The sequence below is a fragment of the Falco rusticolus genome, chromosome 4 (assembly GCF_015220075.1).
Source record: "Falco rusticolus isolate bFalRus1 chromosome 4, bFalRus1.pri, whole genome shotgun sequence".
Taxonomy (NCBI): Eukaryota; Metazoa; Chordata; class Aves; order Falconiformes; family Falconidae; genus Falco; species Falco rusticolus.
In genome coordinates this window covers 62,465,335-62,477,719 of record NC_051190.1, presented here as the reverse complement: position 1 = coordinate 62,477,719, position 12,385 = coordinate 62,465,335, and the positions used below count along the sequence as shown (strand labels likewise).

At 43.7% G+C, this 12,385-nt stretch overlaps 1 protein-coding gene across 1 annotated transcript in view; it reads left to right on the top strand.

Annotated features, from left to right (window-relative positions):
- Positions 1-12,385, top strand: part of ADARB2 (adenosine deaminase RNA specific B2 (inactive)) — a 320,373-nt gene that overhangs the window by 284,940 nt on the left and 23,048 nt on the right. Inside the window, exon 7 of the mRNA XM_037386933.1 lies at positions 11,795-11,963. Within this exon, the coding sequence (XP_037242830.1) occupies positions 11,795-11,963 (169 nt within the window). The remainder of the gene's footprint in view (positions 1-11,794; positions 11,964-12,385) is intronic.

The following is a 12,385-nucleotide window of genomic DNA, read 5'->3' as shown; positions in this document are numbered from 1 at the left end:
TGGGGAACTGAAGATTACCCAGAAAACCAAGTTTGCACTTTCTACTTCAAGTGTGGTTTTGGTGTGCAAACCTGTGCTTTCCTTGCCTGTGGCTCTGGCTGCTGGATTTTACATCCCATTCCCAGATAAAATGCTCTCTGATAACTGCCAAATCTGGGTCTGTCTTGAAGGGTTGCCCTGCTCACACCAGAGACTCAGCACTCTGTTCAGATGGGGCTGACCCAGATGGTATCAGCATACAATCCCCAGATCAGAGTCCCTGAAAGACATACCCTGAGCGGACTTGCAGGAGAGAGCCCAACTCAGACAGAGGCCATCTAAGGAGCCTATCCATCTCCAAGATACGGACAGAAATGATCTCCCGTGACTGTCCAGAGACTTCCAACCTCGGAACTCCTCATTCAGTGTCCTGCAGGCATGTATCAGGATGGAAATACAATGAAGATGCTTATGGCAGCAGCTGGGCTAGAATCACTCCCAAAAGCATTGGCTTTGGTGAACACTATTGGACATGCAAGGAGAAGAGCTCTCTGCCTTCCTTCTGCCAATCCCATGGGGTTTTTAAATGGACAAATTCTGTTCTTGTGAGTAGATGGTAAGGGGGAAAGCATTTCAAGAAGAATCATCTAAATAACTCAGTAATCTAAAAAGGAATTCGATATTTGTAACTACAAGAAAACGTAGGTGCTAACGAATTGATATACTGCCCCTGTTACAAAAACTGAGGGTAATCATAGGTCATCCCCTGGGCTTGGACACTGTTATTTGTTTCCATTGTACAAGTGCTCCCTGGTATCATATTGCCCTGTCACGGCTGCTGGCCTGCTGCAGCTTGGAAAACCATATTGGAAACTCGTAGCTATTCAATGCATGGAGCAGCTTCCTCCTGGGTTGTAAAGTTGATTTTATGCTGATGAATGGCCTGTCTGTGGAACTGGCATAAAGGTGTGTTATTTTCCTATTTTTCATATGACTGAGCAGAACAATACCTTGGGGGATCTCAGAACAAAATTATCATAGAAAGCCATGCCCAAAAGTAACACGAAAGAAAAAAAATGCACGAAACACTGTAGGCTGTAGTGCTGAACACTGCCTCAGGAGAAATAATCCTAGCACTGGATGAATTACTGTGGTCAGCCCAGATTGCTTTGTCATGTAGAGGATGCTGCAGGAATTGCAGACACAGCATGAGGCTGTTGGGTTACTTCAGGGACTAGGGAACTGGTTACTAAAGAAGGTGAGGAGAAATTGTCATTTCACTTCATTAAGGCTAGACTGGGGTGGAGCCAAAGTCTGAGTTCATGGCATGAGCACAGCACCCTTTGTAAGCCTCCTTTGAGATCAAGTCCTGTTGGAGCAAGGGCCCTTTCCTGCTTGATTTACCACAGTAAATACAGAGGAAATGCAAAGACTTTCTGCAGTTAACTAGAAGCTGGTCTGTCACGGAGCTTACAACCCTGCTCAGGACTGTGTGCAGTTATCAGTTTTAGATGTAATTGCCCTGTTTTCTAACCCAGTCCTCCCAGGCTGCTGAAATGCTGTTTCAGAGTGTGGCTGCTTTCACTCAAGTTAACTCGGTAGGGAAAGCACAGTCACAGGACTGTCACCTCTGGTTAAGTCTCTCCATCACTTACATACATCACCCATGGCTGAGAGCAGAGGTGAAGCGTGCTGCTGGCTGAGATGGGCAAAGATGACGGCAGAGCCCAGCCCAGGTGTATTGGTCCTCCGTTCCCCCAAGCACTGCAGGTCTGAGCACTGGTCTGATTTAGGTCAGGGCTTTCTGGGGGTGGAGGTGGTGCTGCGTGTAGTCAGTTCAAAGATTCTTCCCAACATCCAATATAAGTCCATGCTGGGACGGTGGGGGAGCCTTTTTCTTCTGGAGAAGGTGAGCAAAGGGATTTCAGGAGAAGGAAGCGTGGCTGAGAGGGATCAGTGGGACCCTGGGACAGGAGGGTCACAGTGAGGATAAGAAAGTTCAGGCAGGAGGAGGTCTGTGATGCTCAACTTTGAAGAGGAAGTGGGTGAAAAACAACATAAAGCCTGTGAGGGGAGTCCAGAAAGCTTTGGGATGAATGGAGCCCCTCTCCTTCTTCTAATGCACAGCACCCACACAGGACCTGCAGACACTGGCTTGAGCCAACTCCAGTGCTGCAAGAAGCTTTTCTGCCCCCAGCATCTCCTACTCACTCTTTGCTCATCCAGGGCTGCAGGGGAGGGAGAGAATGGAGGAGGGAGGAAAGAGTCATGTCAGAGGGACCAGAACATATAGAGATGGGGACTGGCCCAAGCCCTTTGCTGTGAAGCTTGCAGCCCTTCCAACGGCACCTGAGGGAGAAGCTGCAGAAGCAGTAGCTGTTGCATCCCTATGCTCAGATGGACCCACCCAGTGCAGCACTCAGAGCAGCAGTGCCAGTGGGTCTGCAAGTATGTGGTCCGTGCGTTCTGGCCCCTGGAAATCCCATCGCTTTTTGTAGTCCAAAGGAGAGGTCCAACGCCCTACGCAGCCTGCCATGCTAAGCCTTTTGCCAGTCCCTAGGGTCAGGTCTAGCTCCTAAACCTGGCAGAGAAACCAGCAATCTCCTGACTTAGAAGAGTTGCGAAAGCATTCATGGTTTTATTGTTGGTGTTATCATGCTAGACCCCCAGAATGCTCCTCTGAAAGAGTCTCTTGTTTTGCTACACTAGAAGTTGTAAAGCTTTCAGTGCCAATTAATCAACCTGTGGAAGTTTGCTATTGCTTCATATTTCTTTATTAATCTCCAGCAGGCTGGGTAGTTAAGTTTTTAGTGTTTTCCTAGAGCTGACTAGCAAATAACCCCTTCACTTCATTGACAACTTTCAGGTCTCAAAGTACTGACTGGCTAGAAAGAAATCAAAACCTGTCAGGCAAATGTTTAAAATAAAATATTTGTGTGAAATTGGGATCACATCCGATATTTTTCATGTCTCATGGTCAGCAGCACAGTAACAAGGGGTAGAAAAAATCATCTTTCATTTCCTTCCATGCCTAGTTCAGGGTAAGCTTTTTCATTCAAGGCCACTTAGACTCAAAGGAAAACTTGAACCTTTATCTCGCGAGTCCTGGATCGGGGCTTCAGTGAATTCACTATCAGCTGAGCTAGACAGCTCCCTTTCTTCAGTCTCTGTTAGAAAACTTCGTCAGAACTGATACATCACGAGAAAACTCTTTGGCTTTGACAATGCATTGAAAATGTCCCAGTTCCCTCTCCTGGTGATATTCTTGGCTGGTTTTGCTTATTTGTGTTTTGTTGTTTCGGGGGGAGTTTCAAAGTAGCAAATAAGATTTTTTCAGAACAATGTGTCAGCACAGTGTGTGCCTATCTGGGAAAAGAGAAAGAATATGCTGGAAACTATGGATTGTTCAAAGCCAGTATTGGCCACAGCTTTGAACAGCTTTCATGTAAAGCAAAATGTGTTTGTTAGGATTCAGGAAAACAGGTTTCCACAGCTATAATCAGATCCTAATTTTAACAGAATGCTTGAATCGCCAAAGGGCATTGCACTGTATTTATTGATTCTGCTTTGTTATGGGTTTTGCTGCTTTGTAAAACACTGCATTTGGACACAATGTTCAGATGTGATAAAAAGGCTACATTAATCAGCAAAAGGCCATGTCTGAGAAGGTTTCAGAACAGTAGTAGAAAATTTCAGCAAGAAAAGCTGTTTGTTCGCAAATTTGTTCAGCCCAAGGAATGATGTCTAAGGTTCTCCAAGGTCCTCTGCAGCAGGGACAAAGGAACCACATGCTCCTGGACATGCCTTCCCCAGTTCCACCCCCAACATCCTATAACCTGTTAGAGATACATGCCTAATTATGGCTTGTATTTTGGGTGGAAAATATAAAACCATAATTGGAACAAATCTCTGTGGGCAAAAACTACACCCACTCAGATCTGATTTGGTCTAATTTACCCTTCCACTGAGTGGGAGTCACAGGTAAAGCTCATGACCTGAGTTTTGTCAAGCTTGTCAGGCAACTCCAGGTCCAGTTCAGATCTCTGTGGGACTTTTTAGACACCTGGGGAGCTTCTTTGAGTGTTGTGAAGAGAGAAATCTGAAGATAGCTGTGTAAGAGCAAAAAAAGTCTTCCTGACCGTGACTCTGCTAGCTAGCTTCTCTAGCTGGCACTGAGCAACTCATCTCACTCTGGTCATTTCTATTTCCATACCCATAAAATGGCAATGAAAGGTATCCAGCAGTCACAGCTTTGAAGAAGGATGATTAATGTTCAGGGTAGGATATTAAAATGGAAAGCACTATATATTCTAAGCGCTATTATAACATTAATCAGAATAAGTTATTAACTACAATCCATAGATTTTTAAGGCCAACAGGGACCATTTTCTGATGATCTACATTGAATTTCTCAAGCCAGAGATCATAGGACTTTACTCAGTAATTTCTATCTACAGCTCCAGAAGCTGAAGTTGAACTAGAGTGTGTCTGGTGATACAGCAGGAACAACAGCCTCTCTAGACTCACACCAGCCACAGAGGAGCTGAGTATTTGTCAATATTATTGACAGATTACTATTGCTTCTGTCTCACGGGGTTCATTTTTTGTTTTCACATTTTGCTGACTTCCTTCACAACATATTTCTTAAATCACTCTTGAAGACTTCAATTTCCAAACAAAACCAAAAATCCCAAAGCCATATGAATAACACCGTGTTTTGTTGATAAAAGAAAAGGTTATGATGAATAACACATTCCCTTTATGTTTGTGTAAACTTTTTGATTAAAACATGGCAGGGGAGAGAATTGTCACCAAATGGGCAATTCCAGTGGTGTTGACAATTTTTCCACACAAAACGTATTTAAAAGATAAAACCCAGCTTTAACAGAAAGTATTTTTCATTTAAAAATAACAGGAATAAGATACAATGATGCATAGGTTGGGATGTAGGTGAACAACTTGTCTCCCCTGGCCTCCAGCTGCTGGAACATCTTGCCCTCCCCACACAGCCTCCAGCCACTGCCCTGGCTTTGCTCGGTGGGCACGACCAGCAGCTCCCCACACTGTCAAAGATGAGCTGATCATTGCTGGAGACCAGCTAATGTGCCTCTGTGACTCGTGACAAGGCTCATGAAGGCTGCAGAGCAGAAGTTCTCTGCACCACGGGATTCACAGCGCCAGCACAGCCCTTTGCCCAGTTTCCAGACTTTGCTGTGCAGGAGCAGCTGCACTTCCAAAGCAACAATGTTGCACATCTGATTTTAGCTGAGAGGAGAAATTAGTAATTAAAAATAATAATCTTGAGGTGTTGGAGTTGTACTTTCCTTGATTGCCACATGCACAGACTCTTAATTCCACAGATAAATGCTGTGCTTTTGACTTCCACATACTAATGGATTTGTACTCCAGAGCAGGCTGGAGTCTGCAGCCTGGGTTTGTAGGTGGCATGACAGAATCTCCACCATGCCTGACCCAGTGCTGCTCATTCTTCCTGGCCTGGAACAGTTATTTATAACTCTCAGAGGAAACAGTGAATGACTTTGTTGGCAATAAATTTTTAAAAGATAATCTTAACTACTCACATTTTGATGCTAGGTATTCCTCAAAGACAGACATTACAGAAAAACGGTTTGTAGGGTACATATTTTAATCTGTTTCTCAGATATGGTTTTTTTTTTTTCCATCCCAAGGGCTTGCTGAGAGATCAGAGCTTACTTAGAAGTTAATCCAGTGGCAAAATGGGTTTCACATGTTATAGTGCCATTCTTTGCTCTAGCAGTTAGTTTTGTAAGGGTATTCTAGCAACTCTCCCTAGGATGAGCTTTCAACACATTTCATATTATTCTACAAAAATAATAAAAAGTGTTTTTTAAGGGTGCTATGTCACCTGAACAGATCAAATTTGGCCCCTCGTGATTACATATGGAGCCATTTTGATGGATCAAAATGAATAGTTTTCATTAAAACAGTGATGAACTTTAATATGATGGAATACTGTTCTTTCACCATTCCTACAGTTACTGTCTCTAACACCACAGCTCAAACCAGAAATTCTTACGTAATTATGGACAACATAAGGACAAACAAAATAAGGACAAGACAAAATAAGGACAAAAAAGGACAAACAATGCAGTCATTTCTTTTCTGTTCTTTTGGAATTGGACTTCAAGTTTTTCTCATACTGATACTTCTTCTGGATTAAATGCCACATATTGACAACCCATGAACAGGCAAATTGCCTTTGCTTTCACACCTTGTCCATACATCACTTGAAACAATTGGCAGATGAAAAACCATGGAAGAAGTAGAAAGACTGAAACATGTTATTTGAAGATTAACGATGAGGAGAAAGAATAACATGCAGAAGGTAACGCCTTTGATCAGGTCATGGTATACCCGACTGCTGTCCAAAGCCAGGATTTCAGGCAGGAAAGACACAGGGAGGAGGGACAAGGTAAAGAAGTTCAATTTCAAATGTTAATTTCAGTTCCATAAATTACAGACGTCCCAGGTTTTGTAACATTCTCAGGTAAAGTATTATATTCAGTATTTACACCTGTATATAGGGCTTAATGATAAGGTCCACAGCCCAGACCTGAACTGAACTCTGCCACGAGGTGGTAAGTGGCCACATGGCTCTGGGGGTGAGTAGATCTCCCCCGGGGCTGCATCAGATGCAATAGGCTTCCTGGCCTGTGTTCAAAAGCCAAGTCTCAACTTTAAAGGTTTCATCTCAATGTACTTTCAACCCATGCAAGCCAGGTGATTGCGTTCCCTCCTGGGAAGGATGCATCCCAGCGCTCACCATAGAGACAGCTCTGTAGACCCTCACACAAAACCACTGATTTTACCTGTCTACCCTCCTTGTGATGGATCCTACCCTCAGAAGCTGCAGTTCAGTGTTGCAAGTTGTGAGGCGATGCATTCTTTTTTCCTAAATCCAGACTCCTTTCAGAAGATCCCTAAAGTTTCTCATTTTCAAGAGCTGCCCCACTGCATTTTAGCCTCCCTCTCTGCTGGTCCCTAGAGCACAGCACAGCAGAGATTTGTCTGACCAACCAACCTACCCAACAAAGGAGACATATCCAAAGCATTCAGCATGCCACGACGCTCTCTTCAACAGTTCCAGAAATAGTAATGTTGTACATTTATTCAGCATCTGCTTAAGGAAAGCGCACCTCTAATAACCATTGAAATACAAAGGCAGTTGGATGTTAGCACTTCTCTTTCCACCCCTTTGTTTCAAACAGCTCTAAGGAAGCTTTATAAACCATACTGAGGAATGGAGGGTCCGGCACTGAAGAAAATGCAAGATAGGCTGGTTTATTTCTACCTTCCTGAGGAGAGAACTGCCTCCACTGAAGCAGGGAAATAGAAAATGAACCTCTGAGGCAGTCATGCAAAATTTCAGACAGAGCCTTACTCGTGTGATTCTGTTTAATCACCGTCCATTTCCTCTTCACTCTTCAACTAAATAATAAATATGGAGTGGCTTTTTTCATTAACATTTGAGCCAGAACTAGTCCTGGAGAAAATGTGAAAATAAGGGGTGAGCCTTAAAATCAGTGGGTTTCACTGATTTTAAATACAAGGCACCTGTGTAAATTTCTAATCCAATAATTAATAATCCAGCACCTTTTTATCTTAGGAACTCTCAGGAGTAATTTCCACATCTGAGTGTAGCACACATCATAAATCTACTCCAAATGATTTTTAAATTTGTCCTTTCCAATTCCAGTTTGAATTGACATTTTGTTCTGGTTGAAGTGGCATCCTCAGACGCCTTCTCCCCTGCAATTAGTTGAGATTAAGCAGTTGGAGAACCAGCACAGCAAAGATCAGAAATGCTTATAGTCACTGATGCTTTGATCATACTGAACAGCAGAACAGCAGTAGGCTGTAGTTTGGGGCTCTAAGTTGCATACATAAGTATTTTTCTGAGTCTGCTTTAAAACGATCCGTAGCAAGCTGTGCCAGCAAGTGGACTGCATTTTTTACTGCCGGCAAGCAGCTTATGTGCCAGAGTCTGTCTGCAGCTTCAGTGCAAAACACACGGAGCCTCATTTTTTCCTTTATTCAATATTTATATCATCCTGCACTACTTAAAGACACACTAAAAAAGAACTAAGTGCCTTTCAATTGCGGATCCGGATTTATTTAGTCATTGGCAATCTGAAAGTATTCAGAGCTTTGGGTTATTAGTATTTTCTATAAATGCTATAGATCATCTTCTGGAGCATGTGTGCCGGCTGTCCCAGCAATGTGAGCAGCCTGAGACAGGCAGTACAGCGCAGGGCTTTAGTCACACCCTATCCATTGAATTTAATAGCAGTTGAGCAGCTAAAACCCCTTATCAGTGCTGTGGAAGTGTATCCCAGGGTGAGCATACACTGGCCACAGCTGCCTGAATCCTATCAGCTAATGCTGTCTGCTTGGCTGCACCCTGGGTAGAACGCACATTATGGGGAGCAAAGTTTGACACGTGGCCTGAGTTAATATGAGCATTTGGAAACTGAGATGATCTCTGCACTTGCACACACTTCCTAAATGCTTTTAAAAACTTTATTATTCAGTTTCTTGTACTTGCAGGCCAGGGCTGAGATGCTGTAATAACAACCAGACGCGGAGTACTTTGGCCTTTGTACTTCCTTCGGTCCTGAGGGAAATTAAGATCAAATAGACAAGAAATCAAATAAGCGGACCCCCTCAAACTCACAGAAGTGTTTCAGACCCCTCTCCCTGCAAATTGTTGGCCTATGCATTAAATTCCCTTAGTGCTCAACAGTTCTTTGCAGGGCTGCTGCTTTTTCTTTCCCTGAACTGGCTCCTTATCTCTGTCAGCATATTGTGGGATACTTTGCCCCTTGCTAGGTAATATTTATGTAGTGAAATCAAAGTCATATAAATGATGGGCTGCACATCTTGTCATGCAGTCACTAAAATTCTTTAGCAGTTACATGTGCCTTATGAAAAATATAGGCATATCAACCTGGTGAAGTGTCTGAAAAAGAGAGCAAACTAGAAGACCAATACACCTGTAGGGGACAGTCAGAATGGGAACTGAGAAAGCAAGAGGAATGTAGAAAGAGATGGGAAATGGGGAAAGGTGTAGCAAAACAAAATACTTCTCTAAGAAAAAAAAAGAAGATGGAGAAAGAAACACTAAAAATTCATTTTCTCATGGGGGGTTTCCTGCAGGTGGACTCCTGTGGTAGATCTTTATTGAAAGGATAGCATCTGCTTTTCATAAACCGTTTTTGAGCAGTTACCTTTAAACGAATTAGCAGAGGAAGGAAGCAACATTATCTTCATTATACCTGTGGGAAACCTTAGGAACAGAGAACTGATTTGCTTAAAGTCAAACTTTCTACCAGCCAAAACAGCAATAGTGTCTTGAGTCACTCTTCACTGCTTCCCTGGCAGAGGTCTAGCTCTGCTGTGCCATCAGTTCTCAGTGTGTGCAGACTAAGACAAAATGGTTTTGCTATAAGGTTCTCGCTGCTGCTCAGCTAGGTGTGTTTACTAAGCAGAAGTGATCACTTTCTCCTTTTGTTGTCCAAATTTCATGGTACCTTTCCCATGACTCTGTAGTTTAATAATAAAAAATGCTGCTCACCACTGCTTGAAGTTTTTTAAAAATTAGTTTCCCTACAGAGTCCCAAGAAAAATATGGACCAGTTCCCAGATAGCTAATCCCATCCAGAGAGCATCCTCTGAATGATACTGCAGGAGGCATCCCAGACAAGAGGGATATACAAAGGATCAGCACACATGGCCGTGAAAATGGTTTCCCAACAGTGTTGGCATAGCCCAGTAATTACAGGGGAGAGGGATCTGAGACATTTCTGAGTCTTTGGCATTTTTGCTTATTGAAATTTTTATTTGTCCGTTGCCTCTTACCAGTTTTCCTCAGAACTGAAGCTTGAGAAGCCACAATACGTCTGGTGGTTACTGCAGTGTCTCAGTTTGTGAGGTGCTCTGTGACCACTGGCACAAGGACCCCCACATACCCCACCAGGGCACGGCTGCTGATGGGGATGGCAGTGCAATGACCGCTCTTCCCTGCTCAGATCCTGTAGCAACACAAACAAGCCTTAGAGTATTTGCAAACATTTAGGCTGTGATGGAGCCTGGGTTTGGGTGGGAATCAGTTTTCACCATGGCCAACCAATCCAACTGGTATCTGGTCCAGTCCATTGCTGGCACACACATCCCCATCTGAAATTTTAAAAGAGCGCGAAGGAAGCGAAGAGGCAACAATCAGTGGGGGCTCAGCCGCCCGTCTGCTGGCAGGTCACAGCTCACTCTGCTGTTCTACATGTGTTCGCTGCCGGTGCTAATCCCAATGGGCTGAAGCGATTTATTTTTCCATTCCCTTTTTGTAAACCATCCATTGGCAGCAGCCAAAGTCAATCAATTGCTTCCACCAGAGCTTGCAGCACAGACAACGGTCGTACAAAGCAAAGATGGTAAAAAAGTGACAGAGGGAAAGAGCGGGTGGCTGGGGACTGTGCGCACAGCCAGCTGCTGGTGGCCAGAGGTTCCATCAGCCCCACAACCTGTGACACCCCGGCGTCACTCAGTGCCAGGAATGCAGGCAGCCCCACAGCCTGCCGAGGGCTGAGGAGCATCACCTTCACAAGCAGAAACCTTCTGGTCTGGCTGAGGGGCACGTCTTGGAAAAATACACAGGACAGATGGAAATATGGGCAAAAGTCTCATGTCTGTAGAAGCAGCACTCCTTTTCCTTGAAAGCAGAGGCTATCCTGTACTCTCATTATTTTCCTTTGGGCTAGAGAGAGACTAGGAAAGGTCTGCTTCACAGAGAAGGTGGCCTCCGGTGAAACTGGGAGGGGAAGACAGTAAGCAGTCCCAAAGGATTTCCTTGCTGTTCCTTGCTGTGCTTTTACAACCAAAATACCAAAGTACAGCAGCAGTATAAAGAGGGTATGAGTGATTTCGATAATGAACTTCAGTTTTTCTCTTTTCATAAACATGAAGGTGAAGTACTTTAGAAATGACATTATCTTCTGCACTTACTGCTTATCTGCAGGACTCAGTTAAGTTCATTGCAGTGCAGAAGTGTGTTAGCTGCTTGCCCTGGGCCACCCCAAAGGCAGCTGCTGCCTCGCACTCAAATATACAATATCACTGAAGAGACGGATGGCAATTACATAAAAGATATCAGTATGACACAAGGCAGGAGGATACCTGACTTCATGGAGACTATAGAGGGAATTTAAGCAAGTAATTAATAGCTAGCAAGTTTTGATTTGGTTTTGATCCAGATATAAAACTTCAGGGTTTGAGAATTTTCAGTGAATCTTTGTGATAACAAACCAAAACCTCAGTTCTGAAATTATTCAGAAAATGCCACTGAGTATCACAGTAGAGCATGGTACTGGACTGTGCCACGCAGATGAGTCTTTGATGACACTTGTTTAACCAAGGTTTTTCAGATATTCCCCTGACACAGCTCAATCCTATAAGCATGGGCTAAAAATAAGAAACTGTACGGTTTCTTTAAACAACAGAGCATCTCTGTTCTTTTAAAATATATAAGAGAATGGGAATGTGAGCTCAGTGTGCGCTATGTGAAAGTTTTGATTGACGTGAAAAGGCAGCCATGCTAGGGAGCGCATACTTTTCTCCACTGTGCTGCTTTCTTGGGCTATAATTTCATCTCATTTTGCATCCAATTTAAAGGACCTCTAGAGGTGGTTCTGCAAATGCAAGTTATGGCATCAACACAGCCCCTCAGGTTCTTTCTAAAAAAAAATTTAATTGTTGCCATTCTTGTGTTTATTTTGCCCAGTGAACAGCAGCAAGCACATAGTGAGAAAATACCGTGGACACCTCCGCACAAAGATTGAGTCTGGAGAAGGAACCATACCTGTCCGGTGTCATAACACAGCTCAGACGTGGGACGGCGTGTTGCTGGGAGAGCAGCTCATCACCATGTCCTGTACAGACAAAATCGCCAGGTACCTGATGTACATACGTCGCAAAACTCTTTGCATGTGGAAGCGAAATGTGGTGCCACAGAGGGCTATGGATGCTGGTGGGGAATAACTAGCAGGTGCTGACAAACCCTGCAGAAACAGAGACCTCCTTTGTATGCAAAAACAGGCCGTATAAATAGGACGGAACGTAAATAGGACATTTTCCCAAATTCTCCATGGGTTGTTAGTTGCTTTTTACAGTGTGACAAAAATATAAACTGTCTTTGCAGCATTTTTGCCAATAGAATTTCAGTGTGCAGATAAAATACATCCACTCTGCTTTCATTGGATCATTTACCCCAAAAACTTGCAAACCAACCATCACACAGATAAACTTAGTTCGTCTACACCCTGCTGGACAAAATGCCCTAAAAGCTGCTAGGAGTATTCCAACCACTTTGAAT